We start from the raw sequence: 19,536 nt of genomic DNA, 5'->3' as shown, positions 1-19,536 counted from the left end.
TGTATGTGTTTTAGAGATGTTCTGGATGTTGTCTTTGCAGGTGTTTGAGAGTGTCGGCTCACCTTTCACCCAGCTGGCTGAGGTGTTTGTGCCGGTTCCAGAATCTTCTGTCCTGACCGGCAGTGCACCATCTGAGGAGATGGAGTTTAGCAGCAACCAGAGAGTCACCTTCAACCACGAGGGTGTCGGCAGTGGTAATCACTCTTAAAAACCTACCTAAACAGATTTCTGTGCGTCACAATGATGTCCCCTGAAAGAAGGGCTGTCTCATGATGCAGCCTTCAGGTTGTTTTATTTTTCCTTTGTGGTAGGTGTTCCGTTCTCTTTCGAGGCTGACGGCACTCACACACAGACCCTGTTGACATCAGGGAAGCTCTCCTGCTGTGTGTCATGGGCTGTAGGGGAAGATGACGTCCCCCTCGCACCCCCGTCCAGTCAGCCTGGAGGAGGCATGTACAGGTCAGAGAGCCAAATGGAAATCCAGCCCTCCATTAGTGGGTTGTTTTCAGAGTTGTGCTAGATTAAATGGACTGTTTTCTCTCTCATCAGTGGTATTGGGAAGATGGACGCTATAGCCTGTATTGGGGCATCTGGTCTAAATGACATGAAGAAATTGGGGAAGTGGGCGGCCGAGTCTCGCCTCGACCCCAACGACCCCAACAACACCTCCGTCATGCAACTACTCTCGGTACATTTCCTAGAATTCTATCAAACTCTTGAAAGCACCTTTGTGAGTCAAAAGTAAGTGTTGTAAGTGTTGGTCGTCATGCTTAAAGGGTTAGTTCACCCAAAAATGAAAATTCTATCATTAATTACTTACCCTCATGTCGTTCATAGTTTTTGTACGCAAAAAAAACGAAATAACTACTTATATAGTGATTTTAAAACACCGTTTCGTAAAGCTTTGAACCATTTTGAATCAGTGTATCGAATCAGCGGCCGCCAATGTCACGTGATTTCAGCAGTTTGGCAGTTTGACATGCGATCCGAATCATGAATCGATACGCTGATTCATTAAGCTCCGAGGCTTCAGGAAGAAGTGTTTTGAAATCGACCATCACTATATAAGTTGTTATTTAGTTGTTTTTCTTGCGCACAAAAACTATTCTCTTCACTTCATAAAATGATTGTAGAGCCACTGTAGTGAGATGGGCTTTGTAACGACGTCTTTAGTGCCTTTATGGGTCTTGAGAGAGGAAATGACATTGGTGTCAATGAAGGCCTTTCTGAGCCATCAGATTTCAACAAAAATATCTTCATTTGTTTTCCGAAGATGAACAGAGGTCTTGCGTGTGTCGAACGACATGAGGGTGAGGAATGACAGAGCTTTCATTTTTGGGTGAACTAACCCTTTAAGCTTGACATTGACTAGTCGCTGATCATGGCCTATAGAGGGTGCTGGAGGATAATAAATATTTAAAGTCCATCTTTACGCTCTGTTTCCAACAGTCTGTTCCAACTGAGAAATCAAAATTCCCTTGATCTTTTGACTAGGGCTGGGTTACTTTTTCCGTAACGACCAAATTGCCTCGATACTATGAAGTATCGCAAAAGGTCTTGCCGTTCGATACCAAATTTCGATACCTAGGGGGTTAATCTTGTCAACGTCAGTGAGCCAGTAAGCATGCAGCATGATTGGCTGTGGCGGAAAAAAACATTTGACAGTGCACAAATAAATTAAAGAGCAGAAAGTTTTCACAGCATTGGACTGCAGAATTGCAGCGCAATTGTTGCGCATTACAGCGCAAGCTGAAAGTCAGCATAATACCAAAATAAATCTATTATTCAAGAGTGCTGTCTTTTATCTTGGTGCCTCTCCCTCTTTGGGCCCTATCATACACCCAGTTCAATGTGACGCAAGTGTTTTTTGTTTCAGCCTGACGCGGTTTTCATTTTCACGTGCAACTCCACGTTATTTAAATAGCAAATGCACTGTTCACCTATGGGCTGGTCTGAAACCCAGGTGTGTTCAGGCACATTGTTGGACACACCCATTACTCATTAAGAGACTAGGTACAACCCTTCTGGACCATGCACCTGGCACGCCAACCTTTTTTTCCGCCGTTAAACTAGCAAAATTGTATTTGGACACGCCCCACGTGCACCTGCTCCATGGGCTTTCAGACCATGCACTCAGATCGTTAAAATAGGGCTCTTTGTCTCTCTAGGTGGTGAGTGGTGGAGATATGGCGGTTCCTGAATACTTTCGTCTGGAGCAGCTTCAGGAGGAGTTTAATTTCCTGACTGATGAGGAGCTGCTTCGTTCCCGTCGCTTCCGTCTCCTGAGGCTGCGGAGTCAGGAGGTGGCCGAGTTCCGGCACTTTAAATGCGTCCCCTCCATGGAGCGGGAGATATCCGAAAAAGTGTTCCAGGTGAGGACACTTAACCTGAAAACTCCCTGTGTCTGACAATGTTGTAACAGGCATGCTAAACAGTCTGCGAAGTGGTCAAGTCACCTTTTTTTGTATAGTGTTTCTTACATTGCCGATTGTTTCACTGTGAAAATACTGCAACAGAATTTGAAGTGATGTGTCCTAAGATTGTCCAGACTAGATGAATGGCCTTGAAAGAGATATAAAACTGGTAAAACAGTCTAGGCAGGAGTCAAACGTTGCATTGAAAGATTGAAAAGAATACATAAAACAATGGTGAATTCTGTTGTATTGAGCAGCACCTAGTGTCAAATAGATGTCTGTGCAGGATGTCATGGCAAGTCTGTGAATCATGAATATAGGTTTCCAGCAGCTGCAGTTATCTTTTGAGGACATATGTACCTGTAAGTAGTTCATATGTTAGAATAAACAGGTGGGCTTGTGTCATGATTTTGTTTCAGGATTACGAGAAAAGACTAAAGGAGAGCGAGATCATCGATACAAAAGAGCACATTGATTCCCATCGAGCCCTCGTGGCCAAATATCTGCAAAGAGTGAGTGATGAGTTATTTTGCTCTCTTTCGTACTTGGACTATCATTTAAAATATTATGGTCGGAAGTTTCTTACTAAATATTTTCTCTTTAGCTCACCTCAGCTGCATTTATTTAATCAGAAATACAGTAAAACAGTAATATTTTGAAATAGTATTACAATTTAAAATAAGTGTTTTTAACAGTCTTTAATAAAGTTAAAAAACAGCATTTATTTTAATTAGAAATCTTTATAAATCTCTTTACTGTCACTTTTGATTAATTTAATGCATCCTTGCTGAATAAAAGTATTAATTTCTTAAATTTCTTTTACTGATATTTTTAATGTTTGACTTCTTTATGTTTTAATTATTTAAGAAAAGTGGGCATTAATGTGAGTTATGTATAGGATAAATGTGGTATGTATGGATTGGTCAGCAAAGGGCCCTTAAAATAAAACTCCCTCTCAAATTCTCTGTTTGTCTCTGTCTCAGGTTCGGGAGTCAGTCATTAATCGTTCCCTTATAGCGAAGCATCATTTCATCCTGTCTGATGTGGTTTCGGAGGACGAGGTTCCCAGCATCGGGTAAACGGCTCTTATTGTTGATCTAATTCACTTCTGCAGACTGAATATAGGCATACTGAGGCATCCTCATCTTTAAGACTCTGCCCGCTACTATCGATTGCATATTCTGATATGGTTCGGTACACCCACCCAGTAACAAATGCTGACATCCAGTCTAGCACTGCAGTTAATTAAATAACTATTTGATGATGATTATATGGAAGATTAAACATGTTTGATAGCAGTTTATGGTATGTTCAGGCCATGAGCAGGGTAGTTTGAGCACTACAGACAACAGAGCGTGTGGTTTTATCTAATCTTAGACCTGTATAAAGTGATCTTTATTTGACAGTTCTTGTCTTTTATTTCTCTTTTTTTCTCCTGTATGTTTGTATATTCAGTGGTCCAGGTGCTGGGTATGTTCTGAGGTTTTTTTCTGTTATTTTTTCAGTCTTCCGTATTCCTTTATTTTCCTTGTGTTCCTCCCCTCAGATCTGTGTGTTCACGAGATGCCATTTTCTTTAGAATTAGTCAGTGTAAAGTATGTTAGAGGAGTCCAGTCCCACACTGAATTTTGTGTGTGTGTGTGTGTGTGTGTGTGTGTGTGTGTGTGTGTGTGTGTGTGTGTGTGTGTGTGTGTGTGTGTGTGTGTGTGTGTGTGTGTGTGTGTGTGTGTGTGTGTGTGTGTGTGTGTGTTAATGTGGAAATCACACATTCAGAGAGTGTTTGTGTGTTTCATCTGCTGTATGGTGAGTACTGATAGTGTGTTTAGAGCAACAGTACTAATGTATTTATTTACTTACCCTCATTTTGTTGCAAACCCATATGACAGTCATTATTTCTTTGTGGAGCATAGATTTCACAACCATAGTAACATTTAGAACTACAGCATGATTGCGAGTATGATCTGAAAACCAGGTGTGTTCAGGCTTATTGTTGGTGCGTTACTATTTTGAGGCAACTGAAAACAACATTGTTGTAACAGTATTTTTTGTGATACATAAAGGGCGTGTTAGTAATATGTGCCTATAGGCGGGTACATAACGCGTGCGCACTCTAATTATTAAACACACAGGGACGCACAAACATGTTTAAATATAAAAAATAAAATGATTCCTCTCTGGAGAAGCTTTCAGTCTTTCCTCCATGTAAATGGAGACCCAAAACAGAGCCATGACTCATTAACAGACTAAGTACATCTCTTTTTAGACCACCCGGCCGCCAGGCACGCCGACCATTTTTCCTATCGTTAAACTAGCAAAAGTGGATTCAAATTGCTAAGTGCACTTGCACCATATGCTTCATAAATAAAGCCCTTAGTGTTTTTGAAATGAATCAGATGAGTGAATGATTCAGTGACTCACTCATAAAGATAGTGGGTTTCATTCATCAATAATTATGCCAATTGTTTGTATTTTCGTGCACAGGAGAACTTCTCAACAAAAATGTTTGCCTAATACACAACTTGTGCCTTTACTTTACAGCCTTCTGTATGACGGTATATTTACTGCAAAACAACTGAACACGTGTGTATTGGCATTTACTGTCCCTTTTCAAGTTTCATGGCAAAGCATGCTGGGAAATAGAAATCCTAGCCCAGTTTCGGTCAAATTTAAGTTTGTCTAAATTAAAAGAAACCAGTTCATAAAACTCGAAACACTTTTTAAGTAATCTTAATTACTTTTTTAAGTAATTTAGATTACCTAAAATTAAAAAGAAAGTTATAAATACTCATAAAAGTTCATTTGTTTTAACTAATTTGTTTAATTTAAGTTATCTCTACTCAAACTAATTAATTATTTTGAGCGTTAGAGTTTACAATGCATGAAATTTATCTTTAACTTTTTGTTATGGTAATAAATTTTGTTAAAGGTGGGGTAAGTGCTATCTGGTAACCGTTGTTGATATTTCAAATCACCAAAACAAACACGCCCCTACCCCCAAAAAGGGTCTCGGCCCTATTTTGATAGCTCCGCCCTACACATACGTAACCCAGGCAACGAATATGCCAGAATCTGTGTGTAACTAATCCAGGTCGAATATTTAATGAAAAAGTCACCCCTTCCATCACAAAAACACAAACCGTTCTCATGAACAACTCGATAGTACACGGGCATGACAGTCCAGCTAACGACATATTACAGTTATGGCAAGATTAGAGTTATAGCGATCACAAAACACAAACAGTTCTCATGAACAACTCGATAACGTTAGTATAAACTCGATACTCCAGCTAACAACATATTACAATTATGGGTTATATAGATGAAAAGAGGAAACAAACATATATTACGAGTATAGTATCTTACCTGTCGCACACATTTTGTGAGCTGACGCTTGAAACACTGAGGGGATTTAGATGCGTCATACGGTGTGGAAATAAACGGGTCTTTATCATCGCTGAAGTGAGCCACAATACGATCGCAAATGGACAAACAAGCGAACGTGACACACGAGCATATTCAAGCAAAAGCAGCATATATTAGTTCTTTCTTGGCTAATGCCCGTCCTGTGTCACTGGTGTGTTTTTAATAATGACGCGCACTAAGCCTCTCGTCTCATCATAGACACGCCCCTTATCTGCTGATTGGCTACAAGTTTGTTATTCCACTCGGCCCGAGTCCTTTTTCTAAAACGGTTTTGAAATAACACTTACCCCACCTTTAATTATATTTTTAAAGAGTGCTTATATCCCATATTCACATTAAACAATCACGCCTAGAATAAAACAATATGATGGTCTTACATTTATTTATTTTTGCTAATTTAGAAAATAATTTGATAGATTATGATTCTGTTACCTGCAAAAAAGTGACAGAATCCCCATCACTAATGCACAGACTGACAGTCTATCAGTAATGTCCGAACACAGACAAGAAGAGGGATACAAACAATGAAAACTGTGTTGTTGGACTTCCTTATCAGCACTCTTTGAATGCCGCTCAACCAATCAAATTCAAGGGCCGATCAGTTATATAACATGTTGTGTGTTCAACATCAGCATCTGTTAGTAGATGTTTGTTTGTGTGTGTTCAGGATAGAAGTAGAGACTTTAAACAACTAAACTATGTGAGGCTGATAAAGTCCTTGTCTCAATGTCTATTGTTCAAGCTGAACGTTAACTCAGATCCCTCACTAATACTGCAGTGTGTTATGGGATATCGCCACACTGACTCTCAGCGGATGCTCTTTCAGAGTTCTGGGCTGGAACCTGTTCAAACTGGCCGAGCCCAAACGGCCCCTGAAGCCTCGCAGGAAGGAGAGGAAGAAGGTGACGGCTCAGAACCTCTCGGATGGAGACATCAAACTCCTGGTCAACATCATCAGAGGATACGACATCCCTGTCCGCAGACCTTACGCCAGGTACCTGTGCACACCCAGGAGAGCTGACCAATAAGAAGACACTAAATGACATCATTCACTCATGGATTTTTTTGTTGACTTTTCAGCAAGCCCCCAGTGTCGGCTAAGTCTGGACGATCATTCACAGAGCCATATGCAGCTCCTATGCCGCCCCAAACATCCCAACACGGCAGTGAGTGGCCCTTCGGACAGGTAACACCATGACGGCATCACTGCACCACACCTGTACCTTTAGCCGGGCGTACACGGTGTGTTTTTCACCACTGTCCCTTCTTGCCAAGTCATACACAACAGCGTCACATAGGCTAGATCGATGAGTATTATTCGGCTGTAGCTCAAGTGGCTGCGACCTTACAGCATGTGCATTTACTGTCACTGTCACTGTCACACACTCTCTCTCTCTCTCTCTCTCTCTCTCTCTCTCTCTCTCTCTCTCTCTCTCTCTCTCTCTCTCTCTCTCTCTCTCTCTCTCTCTCTCTCTCTCTCTAACCCTTGATTTCACCCTGTGCTACAAAATACACCCATCGTTCAGCTCTTCTGTCGGAAGATATAATCGGCTTAAAGGGATACTTCACTGACTTTTCATATTAAACTATGTTATTCCCTTAACTTAAACGAGTTGATACATACCTCTCTCGTCTCAGTGCGTGCACTTAATCTCTCTGACACGCAGTGACGATCTGATAGTATTTAGCTAGCTCCCTAAGCCCAGTTCATTCACTATGGTACCAAACAGAGATCAAGTTAGAAGTACCAAACACCTCCACGTTTCTCCTATTTAAATACAGTTACACAAGTAGTTAAGAACGTGCATGTAAACACACTCGAAGTGTTATTTATCAAAATGTTCTTTTATATATTTGTGTGATGTTCTGTATTTCGATCGGGGCTTTAAAATGTTATGAGAAAACGTTTTACGAATGTTTATCCACCACATTACCTTTTATTTAAACCTAAATAAGAAAGCCATTGTCAGTTCGTCTGTCATTTGGCAGGCGGTTTTAATCGCTTTATTAAAAGTTGTTGCTGTGTGCAGTGTGTAAAGGAAAATAAAAATAGTTTGGCCCTCCTGCTGACTGGTGTCGTGCCCCTCCCAACCCCTTCACACACACACATAGATGATTCGACTGTCAGTCGACTATAGAAAGATTCGACAATTCTGATTCGAATGTGTGAATCCTTAGTCGGGGACATTCCTAATTTTCACATTAGGGGTTGGTTTACATGTTTTCCCACAGCGTCTCTCAGATTTGGCCAACTGCACCTTTAACTATAACTGTGTGTATTCTTGTGTGTGTGCTTTAGCCTCTGATCAGGCCGTTTGTGGAGGTGTCTTTCCAGCGTTCAGTGCTTCAGACGTCTACCGCCGAGGGGCCAAACCCCTGCTGGAATGAGGAGATCGTTCTGCCGTTCAGGTCAGGCTAGAACATACAACATAAGGATTTGAAAGCCAGTGTATCATCACATCAACATGTCACTATAGCGCTGTTCTAAAACCTAGTGAGCTGCTTGCTGTCTTCAGGCTCCTGACTGAAAAAAACCCTCATGAGAAACACTGTACAAGCAAATACCATAAAAAAATGTCTTGACATTCTGCAGTATTAATTAAAAAAAATACTTTTTAAGTAAATGTACATTAATATTTATTATTTTTCTTTATATTTTCCCCCCAAAAAATGGTAACTTCATAACATGGTTGCATTAGTTAACATTAGTTATTGCATTATTTAACATGAACTAACCATGAACAGCACTGTTCTGCGTTAGTTAATCTTTGTTAACGTTAGTTCATAAAAATCCAGCTGTTCATGGTTTGTTCATATTAGTTCACAATGCATTAACTAATGTTAACAAGATTTTTATAATGCATTTGTACATGTTGAAATTAACATTAACAAAGATAATTAAATGCTTTTAAACACAGTTCGTTCTTAGTTCATGTTAACTAATGTAATTAACTAATTAACCTTATTGTAAAGTGTTAGTAAATGTAGATCAGTATTATTTTAATATTTCCTGACAGATGTTTTTCACTAATATTATTTTTTATTAATATTGTCTGGTTTTGAATGAAGCACACATATTTACATTAATAATATGTATTATTTCTCTTGACACAATATCTTTTTATTGTGTCAAGAGAAATAATACATATTATACATAAATATTATTAATATATATATATATAATATTTCATTAATAATATATATAATTTCATTAATAATATTTATTATATATATTACATTAATAATATTTATTTCTCTTTTCACATTATTTTATTTCTTCTGAGTTTCTTTTATTCCATTGAGCAAAGAATTTATTTGACCAAAAATTAGGTGTCTAACAGCCTTCATATTAAATTCCCCATGAAATGCAGTTTTTGAAGTGTTTTGACTTTTAGTATAAATATGTTAGCCTCACTGTTATCTATAAGCTAGTCTTCTTCAAAACAATGACAAAATTCACATTTAGAAGATATGAGTATTCAAAACTTAGTCTCTCACTTCCGCCAATAAGTATGGCTTCACGCTACACTTCAGATTCTCATCCGATTTTCTGTCCAATCAAATGCTCTCTAGAATCTGAAGCCCCGCCCCCTACATTATAAACAGATGTTAGTGCTGCGGCTGAAATCAGTCACTTGTTCACACATTTACTATTTTCTATATCGTGAATGGCACATAATGCACTATGTAGAGGAAAGGGAATGATTCAGACAGTGTAAATATGCTTTCCATTGGGGCACATGAATTTTGGTTACCCGTTAGTGTCACTCGAACCGCAGTGAACGTGAATTCTGTGCAGTATTTTATGCTGTATTTTAAAGAGATTTGAGGGAGATTATGATGAGAAACGGTTAGAGATTAGAAGGTAACTGCGGCTTTGGCCAAGCTCAACGGCTCTGGCCGAACTGTGATGTAGACTAAATGCATTTGGCTATTTTTAAAAAGGTAAAATGCTGTTCGATATGTCCCGCCCTGTCTTCCTGTTTCACAGGAAATTACGTCAACACATTGAATAATGCTGCGCGTTTCAAGCAACTTTGGTGGGCCTTTAAAATGCTGGTTTGGTAGGCAGTTCACTAGGTGTTTAGTCAGACGTGTTATTTCCTCAGTTGTATTTTTATCATGATGTGAATCCGCTGTTCTCCCTTGATCTCAGTGCTCCAAACGGAGACTACAGCTCCACCAGTCTGCAGTCGGTCAGAGATGAGGTCTTCATCAACATCTTCGATGAGGTTCTGCATGATGTGACAGAGGTGAGAAACATTCAGATTCAGAACATGCCACTCCCAGCCATTTTAATTTTCATGATGCGATATTAAAGACATGAGCGTTCGGTCTTAACTCTTTCAGGACGAGAGGGAGCGAGGACACACTATTCACACCCGTATAGAGCGCCACTGGCTCGGCTCCATCAAGATTCCCTTCAGCACCATCTACCTGCAGTCTCGGGCAAGATACTAAACGCTAATACATTTATCATCTCGTTTTGGGTGTGTTCACCCATGTCATGTTTGGTTGGATTTAAACAAATTCTGGTACAGGTTAGTACAGTTCATTTGCATAAAATCCGGTTCACTATAAAGATAACTATAATGTGCTTTTTTGGCGTAAATGTGCCTTAAATGTGAACGCTGCCATCCAAACCTTGGTGTGTACCAAAAAATTGGACCTAGACCCACTTCCAAATGCACTCTGAAGGAAAAATGAACCCAACATGGACCAAAGACATGATGTGATGTCCTTCAAAATGACAAAATGCTCAAGCATACCTGCTTTTTCTCGCCATAGTCTCGATGTTGCCTATCACAGTTCTGTACTGGCTTCAGAACCGCGTCTCTTCGCAGCAGATCTTGGTTTGTGTGTGTGACGGAGGGACCCCTGCCGCTGTTTTAACCCCTTTACACATTTTATAAGCTCTTCACGAGTTTTCATACCATCACAGGCACATACAGCAAGCACATTTATCCCATCACACATTGTTTTGGAGATTTGTTGAGTTCTGTGATGAAATATACGTAATAAAACCTTTTTGTTTTGTATCTTTAGGTTCAGAGTTTAAAATGACAGTGTGAAGGCTAAGCAAACCAGGACTAAATATGTGACGCTAGACCACAAAACCAGTCATAAGGGTCAATTTTTTAAATTGAGATTTGTAAATCAGACAAAAGCTTAAATAAATAAGCAGACTTTATTGATGTATGGTTTGTTTTGATTGGACAATATTTGGTCGAGATACAATCAAATCTGGAATGTGATGGTGCAAAAAAATCTAAATATTGAGAAAATCGCATATTATATATATATATATATATATATATATATATATATATATATATATATATATATATATATATATATACCGTATATATATATACTTAACCCATTTCCAGACACCCTCCATTTTGGCAAGTGGGGCATTTTGACATACACAAAATGAAAAGGCTGCTGCTCACAAGTCATTCTGAACATAACCAACAAATATTTAGAAAGCCAACACTTGAGAGTTTACAGTTTTCTTAGAATTACTCAGACTGTTATTAATATGAAGATATATAGGGTCAAACCTAAAAATAAATAAAAAAAAAGAATATATTTTTAAATGTACAAAAATATTATGTGAATATAGTATGACAACTTTTGACCACAAGTGTGGTCATGCTTTATTACAAACTTAATATCTCTACAATTATGCATTCTACGAAGCATTTTGTAAGACCTTGTCTGGAGTTTTTACAGAAGGCTGATAAAGATGCTAATTAAATACGTTATTGCCCTGTAAAAAACTCATTTGCAGTCTTTTGTCTAATATCTGGTGAGGTGAACTTGCCCTATTGTTCTCAATCGCACGTATCACACTTTCTGGCAGCATAAGACCTTAATCCTCATTATTCTTTTATTGTTATTCTTTTGTTTGTATGTATTGAAAGACTTCACATATTATCTGAAGTCTTTCTTGAAAGCAAACAAACTAAAAAGCATATTCTTGAGACCTTATGTGAATTATTGTAACAAAATAGATTGTGAAATAGATTAGCTCCTGGCGCAAGTGGTGCTTTAGAGCTACAGTTAGCATCAAACTACATAACACAATATAAAATATTAAAATTACACTTTCACTCAAAACTCACTTTAGACCACCACTGAGTGTCTGTATTAGCTTCGTGTCGTGATCTTAAGGGAATTTCAGTCATATGATGTTAAAATATGTTATATTTAGCATTTTATATGGCATTAATTGCTACACCGGCTTAGTTTTTATAATGTAAACATCCATTATTGATATAAAAATATATCCTAATGATTTTTGGCATAAAATAAAATGTTATAATTTTGACCCATACAATGTATTGTTGGCAATTACCACAAACATACCGTGCAACTTATTTATGTTTTTAGTCCGCACCAAAATAACCAAGAGAACCGAACTACAAGCGTGAACACACCCTTTATTTGATTGTCTGTTTTATTTCATTAAAGCTAAAAAATATCCAGGTTATGATCTTTTAGTTCATTTTGTACGTTTTATGTTTAGATTGACGGGACGTTTAAGGTGTCCACTCCTCCTGTGCTGCTGGGATACAGTAAGGAGCGAAATTTGGCCAGTGAAGGTGGATATGACACCATCCGCAGCCTGAGCGAAGGAACCTTCCTCAGCCTCTTCATCACTATTGAACCCCAACTGGTGCCTGGAGACACCATCAGAGAAAAGGTACAGGAGCCAAATCTGACAAATCATCATGTGTTATGTGACGATACAAATGAGCATATTTACCTCGTATCTTAAAGAAAACAGCTTTTTGGAGTGAAGTAAGATTTGTATGTTTTTGTTTGTTTGTTTGTTCAGTATTGATTTTCTCTCTCTTTGTTCTTTCTTTCTTTCTTGTTTGGACTGCTTTTAATAGATGAAGGAAGTAAAGGTAACAGATTTGGAGTCTGATATTCCAGATATCCTAGTTGTATTAAGCAATATTCTGGGACCAGTACAAGTACAGCATCTGTGAATTGGTAACAGATGAAATATTTTCAACTTATTCCTCAATTACAATGAAATACACACATATCTGTGTTCATATACACACATATCTGTGTTAATATAACATCAATGTGATAAAATGCATTAGTAGCATTGTCTGTGTAAAGTTATAATGGCAGTAAACGTGGAGATTTTCACAGGATATGCACTATTTCAAGAAAGGGACTGTTTACGTGGAGGAAAATCCATAGGAACCCAGAACTGTGGTCATGTCGCTAAAAAGACAATTTCAAAACTTTACAGCTCAAATAAAAAGCATTTGACGTGGATAAATTAATTAAAGTGCTTAACAAATACACAAGCCGCACATTTCTATTTGAAACGTTTTAAAATATATTTGCGCGATGGAATTTAATTGTGTGCAAGCCATAGCATTACATGATTTGTGTTTGTTTTCTCTAATAAAGAAACATTTTGAAATAATTTTTGAATAATTATGTCGTAATCGACAGCAACTCTGAGCATCATAGAGCTTTACTTGTAATGATTGTAGCTTAACCCAGAACATTCCTATAAGTGTTGTGTGTTTAGTTGAGGTTTGTTTACATCAGATTTAGATTAATACCTCTCCATGTCAAATTTACTTGTTTATACACTACCATTCAAAAGTTTAGGGTCAGTAAGTAGTTTTGTTCAGCAGGGATTTCATAAAGAGATAGTAAAGTGTATAATGTTGCAAAGATTTTGGTTTGAAATAAATGCTGTTCTTTTCTGAACTTTCTGTTCATCACAAAATCCTAAAAAAAAAAACGTATGATGGTTTCCACACAAATATTGTATCAGCACAACTGTTTCCAACATATTTATAAGAAGAAGAAATAGTGCTCGAGCAGGATCATGTGATTTCTGAAGGATCGTGTAATGATGCTGAAAATTCAGCTTTGGTCACAGAAATAAATACAATTTCACAGTAGAATGGAATTAGAACTAAGGTTGCTTGTTTCCGCCACTGAATAACATTTTTAAAAAAAGGTAATTTCGACTCTTTATCTCATAAATCTGACTTTTTTTTTTCTTGTGATTGATATAAACTCACAATTGTAGAGAAAAAAGTGAGAATTGCGAGAGAAAGTCAGAATGTTGAGACATAAACAATTGCTAAAGAAAATCAGAATTGCGAGAAAAAGTGAGAATTGTGTGAAAAAAGTGAGAATTATGATAAAAAAGTCTGAATTGTGAGATAAACAATTGTAAAAGTCAGATTTGCAAGATGAAGTCAGAATTGTGATATAAAAGAAAAACAAATAATATTCCGTGCCGTAAACAAGCTTCCATAGAAAACATGTATTTTAAATTGTAATAACATTTCACAGTATTAATGTTTTTACTGTATTTTTGATAGGGAAGCATAAGAGATTTATTTCAAAAACATTAAAAAATCATGCAGACCCAAAATGGTAGTGTATGTACTGTATCTAAGATTTGCGGCATTATGCTCAAATTCATTCATATAAGAGAAACTAAAAAAATAGCTCCCAGATAAGTGTAAAATCACTGTGCTAAATGTCCCCTGACCTCTTTCTTCTCTCAGTTTGACACTCAGGAAGTTGAGCGTTTGCTGATAGCGAGCGAAGTCTTTGAGAAGGAGGCAAGTCGACGTTTCCCCGACAGGCCGTGTCTCACCACCGTCATCGACATCAACGGCAAAACCGTCTTCGTCACGCGCTTCATCCGGCCTCTGAATCCCCCGCAGGAGCTGCTGGACGCTTTCCCCAACAGTCCTCAGGACACCGCGGTCCGTCCGCACACACACATCCTCTCTGCGTCGCTGTGTTCTCTGTTGACGTTCTGTTCATCCTCCCGTTCTGTCTCTCCTCAGGAGCTAGTTGCGCGATACGTGTCGCTCATCCCTTCTCTTCCAGACAGCGTGTCATTTGCGGGAGTCTGCGACTTATGGAGCACGTGCGACGTGAGGCGCTTCTTCTCATCATTTGATTCTGTTCTTTGAGTTTGTGTCATTTATACGCTCATTGTTTGATCTGTGCTGTTTTTAGCAATTCCTAACATTGCTAGCTGGAGATGAGGAGGAGCATGCATTGCTGCTCTGTAACTACTTCCTGTCGATGGGGAAAAGGGCGTGGCTGATTATAGGCACCGCCATTCCTGAGGTAAGTCACAGGCCTCTCAGCTAATTGGCTAATTTAGGTGAAATCCAGTACTTTCAATAGGAATCCACACCATCAGGAATGTCACGTGAGGATGAAGGATTTCCACACAAGATTTTGCATCAGGTTCAAGTTGGTCATTTTGCCACAGTGACCAACAGAAAGCTGCTTGGTTTGAACCACAGTGACTTGTGTGTTTGCTTCATACATCGGTACACTATTGACAACAGACATGGCCCTTTTTTGCCCACAAAATTTAGCGAAAATGGCACATTGACACGTCTTACTTGAACCTGATGCGAAACCAGTGTGTGAAAATCTTTCATCCTCGTGTGACATTTTGCAGATATTTTGCTAATGTGACCACATCTGAAAACCACATCTTTCTCATCTCTGTCCCTGTTTACACCTGGTATTAAGATGCGTTTTGTTTGATCGGTTCACAAGTAGACAAGGGAGACATTCCTGTTCCCACCTGGTGTTTTAATCCTCTTTTGTCCACTTTCATCCACTTCTGTCCTGATTTCTTTAAGGGGAGGGTCTATGGGCGGGTAAATCTACAGGCGTTTTCAGATCTTTCAATCTAATGGACAAACTAAGCTCACACAATTTACAAATGAACATGAACGGAGATGATGGAAAAACACAGAGAGCATCAGCTCTATATTCTGCTCTGACAGACACAAGACCAGCCGAACTCTGTAAGTGTGTTAGAAATCAGAAATGGTGAGAGAACATTGTGCTTGGGACGTTTTTCATCTTCAAACCAAATTTGGGTCTTCAGCCGACAAAGTTTTAATCCCGACTGGCTTGCGCGTGTCCCATAAAGTAGGTGGAGAGATACGGCCTTTTATGGCTACTCAAATGCATTGTTTACACTACAGAATCAATCCGGTCTAATGTGTTTTCAACTACCACTGGAAGTGCTTGAAAGTGGGCAAGGTCAAACAAAACCTGTGTGTTTGTGATACTATGACAACATAAATCGCTGTAGATGGATGTTTTATGCCTGATTGGGTTTGTGTCATTGTTTCAGGGCGCCACAGCGTACGTGTTGACGTATGAGCAGAACCGCTATCTGATCTGGAATCCCAGCACTGGGCAGCACTACGGACAGTATGACATATTCTGCCCCCTACAGACCATCGGCTGCCTGATCAACTCAGATAATGTTAGTAAAACCAGATAAAAAGGCGTAGTTATCTTTCACAATGTTTTATTTTGTGGCGGAAAAGAGCTTCCAAACAGAAGAGACTTCTTTCAATTTGTTACAAACTTTTGACCGGTTTGCGCAAAAAATGCAATTTCTGTCAAAGCTGAACTGAATTTGATTACAGTGTGTTTTGGCTTCTAAGTAATTTTTTTAAAATGTATAATTACTTGTATATTTGTGTCCATGTGTCTCAGGTGTGGTTGAATATCCAGCCATACGCTGCACCCGTGAGAATGAGTTTTGATGTCTCTAAGCCAAAACTCTGGAAACCGTTTTTCTCAAGAGCGTTCCCTGACCCGGGCCTCTCTAGTGTGCAGGTGAGGACGGCTCCCACATTCACAGGCCTCCATTTAACAGGGTCACAAATTGTGCTGTCAGAATTAATTTTGAGTAATGTTTTTCAGCCGGAGGGACTAGTGTACAGACGCACGGACAGAGCAGCTGCTGTGGAGTTACAAGACAGGTTAGTTGTAAAGGTCTCGTCTTTCGGACACACACCCTTTCAGGGGTGTGCACAATTAAGCAGTTAGGTTATAGGTTTAATGTTTTTCGTTAAATGTGCAGAAGTTCCGATATTTTACATCACAATAATCAGCAGTTTTAACAGGGGTGTGTAGACTGTTTATATCCACTGTAGGTACACATATTTTAGAGCATTTTATGAAATCATGCAGTAAACTTCTGTGCTCCTGTGATGTAGGATAGAGAAGGTTTTGAGGGAAAAGATCATGGACTGGCGTCCCCGTCACCCCACGCGCTGGAACCGCTACTGCATCTCTACGCTGAGACATTTCCTGCCAAAATTAGAGCAGAGCGGAGGACGGGAGGTGGCTGAGGAACACCGCCTCGAGCTGCAAAGCCTTCTGGGAGAATACAGGGTGAGTGCTTTTATATATTTTTTTATGATTAAACACCCTGTAATTTACTATTTTGCCTTTATATGTTTGGAAACTTGCACGTCGTTATATTATTCAAAATTTTCTGAAATCAAGCTCAAATGGAGTTACAGGCCTTTTCACCAGTGAATGTCAGAGATTTGTGTTTTGTCTGACATTACATCAGACACATTTGAGGCAGTAAGTGCATCGCATTGAGTTTATATAAACGTGCAGGTTAGGAAGACAGTCGTTATTTAACTGTCTTTTAATACACTGAAAAAAATTATAAACGCCACACTTTTTTTTGTCCCCATTTTTCATGAGCTGAACTCAAAGATTTTAGACTTTTCCTATGTACACAAAAGGCCTATTTATCTCAAATATTGTTCACAAATCTGTCTAAATCTGTGTTAGTGAGCACTTCTCCTTCGCCAGGATAATCTATCCACCTCACAGATGTGGCATATCAAGATGCTGATTAGACAGCATGATTATTGCACAGGAGGAGTCCCTTAGGCTGGCCACAATAAAAGGCTACCATTTGCCTCACGCAGTGCAACACATCTCCTTTGCATAGAGCTGATCAGGTTGTTGATTGTGGCCTGTGGAATGTTGGTCCACTCCTCTTCAATGGCTGTGTGAAGTTGCTGAATATTGGCAGGAACTGGAACAGCTGTCGTATACGCCAATCCAGAGCATCTCAAACGTGCTCAATGGGAGACATGTCCGGTGAGTGTGCTGGCCATGCAAGAACTGGGATGTTTTCAGCTTCCGGGAATTGTGTACAGATCCTTGCAACATTAGGCCGTGCATTATCATGCTGCAACTTGAGGTTGAATGGCACAACAATGGGCCTCGGGATCTCGTCAAGGTATCTCTGTGCATTCAAAATGCCAGCAATAAAAAGGACCTGTATTCGTTGTACATGACATACCATAACCCCACCGCCACCATGGGCCATTAGATCCACAATGTTGACATCCGCAAACCACTCACCTACACAACGCCATACACTCTGTTTGCCATGGTGCCAGACTCCATCGGATATGAGCATTTGCCCACTCAGGTTGGTTACGACGAACTGCAGTAAGGTCAAGACCCCAATGAGGACAACGAGCGTGCAGATCAGCTTCCTTGAGACGCTTTCTGACAGTTTGTGCAGAAATTCTTTGGTTATGCAAAGATTGTTGCAGCGTCTCTCCGGGTGGCTGGTCTCAGACGATCTTGGAGGTGAAGATGCTGGATGTGGAAGTCCTGGGCTGGTGTGGTTACACATAGTCTGTGGTTGGGAGGCCAGTTGGATGTACTGCCAAATTCTCTGAAGCTCCTTTGGAGATGGCTTATGGTAGAGAAATTGACATTCAATTCACAGGCAACAGCTCTGGTGGACATTCCTGCATGCTGCACGCTCTCTAAAAATTTGCAACATCTGTGGCATTGTGCTGTGTGATAAAACTGCACATTTTAGAGTGGCCTTTTATTGTGGCCAGCCTAAGGCACTCCTCCTGTACAATAATCATGCTGTCTAATCAGCATCTTGATATACCACATCTGTGAGGTGGATGGATAATCTTGGCAAAGGAGAAGTGCTCACTAACACAGATTTGTGAATGGTATTTGAGATAAATAGGCCATTTGTGTACATAGAAAGAGTCTTGGATCTTTGAGTTCAGCTCATGAAAAATGGGGGCACATGTTAACTGTTCTGTTTCAGATATCTGGGTTTCCCCTGCACCTTCCTTTCTCTGAGGTTCGGCCAATCATTGAAGCCGTTCACAGCACAGGGGTTCATAAGGCCGAAGCGCCAAACGTAGAGTTTGCCCTGGCGGTCCACGTGCACCCGTACCCCGGTAACGTGCTCTCCGTTTGGGTCTACATCGCCTCCCTGGTCAGTGCACACTAGATCCCAGCACAGCAATCATCAAAAGACTTCTAGATATACTGCATATGAAATGTCAATTTTTATATACATGTGCTTGCCAGTGTGTTTTAACACTAGTTCTCTTATTTATTCTTAAAGAAACTGTAGTGTCATTTATGTGCAGTTTTAAAACTTTTATAAAATTTGATTCTGTTTTTCATGTCTTTACTGGAAAAATATGTATGAAATGTTTTAAGCAATTGTATTGCACTAGACTGCTACATTTTTGGTATTGTTATTTTAGGGTGAATCTCAAAGAATCTCACCCAAGAACATGAAAACAATCTTTTTATTTTATTTTTAAAATGAGGTAAAATATCACCAATGATATATATATATATATATATATATATATATATATATATATATATATATATATATATATATATATATATATATATATATATATATATATATATACATTCTTTACAGTTTAATACTTTATAGATATTTTTATATTTTACTTGTACTGGTTTAAGCTGAGGTAAGCACACTACTAAACCGAACCAGTTAATTATTGAGACACACTTAAGTGTGGGAATTGCACAT

The 19,536-nt window shown here is 39.1% G+C and overlaps 1 protein-coding gene across 5 annotated transcripts in view; it reads left to right on the top strand.

The window, feature by feature from the left end:
* The window catches only part of cc2d2a (coiled-coil and C2 domain containing 2A), a 38,336-nt gene extending 19,014 nt beyond the window's left edge, over positions 1-19,322 (top strand). For 2 of the 5 annotated variants that reach the window (XM_067446781.1, XM_067446778.1), the window contains 22 exons: positions 41-194; positions 312-459; positions 550-688; positions 2,169-2,372; positions 2,834-2,926; positions 3,398-3,489; positions 3,870-3,884; positions 6,664-6,831; positions 6,918-7,023; positions 8,137-8,246; positions 9,994-10,090; positions 10,188-10,286; positions 12,370-12,546; positions 12,740-12,754; positions 14,402-14,605; positions 14,690-14,779; positions 14,865-14,978; positions 16,012-16,146; positions 16,383-16,505; positions 16,593-16,651; positions 16,889-17,066; positions 18,781-19,322. In XM_067446781.1, the coding sequence (XP_067302882.1) occupies positions 41-194; positions 312-459; positions 550-688; positions 2,169-2,372; positions 2,834-2,926; positions 3,398-3,489; positions 3,870-3,884; positions 6,664-6,831; positions 6,918-7,023; positions 8,137-8,246; positions 9,994-10,090; positions 10,188-10,286; positions 12,370-12,546; positions 12,740-12,754; positions 14,402-14,605; positions 14,690-14,779; positions 14,865-14,978; positions 16,012-16,146; positions 16,383-16,505; positions 16,593-16,651; positions 16,889-17,066; positions 18,781-18,969 (2,709 nt within the window). In that variant the 3' untranslated portion in view covers positions 18,970-19,322. The remainder of the gene's footprint in view (positions 1-40; positions 195-311; positions 460-549; positions 689-2,168; positions 2,373-2,833; positions 2,927-3,397; positions 3,490-3,869; positions 3,885-6,663; positions 6,832-6,917; positions 7,024-8,136; positions 8,247-9,993; positions 10,091-10,187; positions 10,287-12,369; positions 12,547-12,739; positions 12,755-14,401; positions 14,606-14,689; positions 14,780-14,864; positions 14,979-16,011; positions 16,147-16,382; positions 16,506-16,592; positions 16,652-16,888; positions 17,067-18,780) is intronic. The other 3 variants (XM_067446779.1, XM_067446780.1, XM_067446782.1) reach the window with 3 other exon arrangements.
* Positions 19,323-19,536: the final 214 nt, after the last annotated feature.

Source organism: Pseudorasbora parva, chromosome 6 (assembly GCF_024679245.1).
Source record: "Pseudorasbora parva isolate DD20220531a chromosome 6, ASM2467924v1, whole genome shotgun sequence".
In the NCBI taxonomy this organism is placed as follows: Eukaryota; Metazoa; Chordata; class Actinopteri; order Cypriniformes; family Gobionidae; genus Pseudorasbora; species Pseudorasbora parva.
This window is presented reverse-complemented; position numbering and strand designations above follow the sequence as displayed.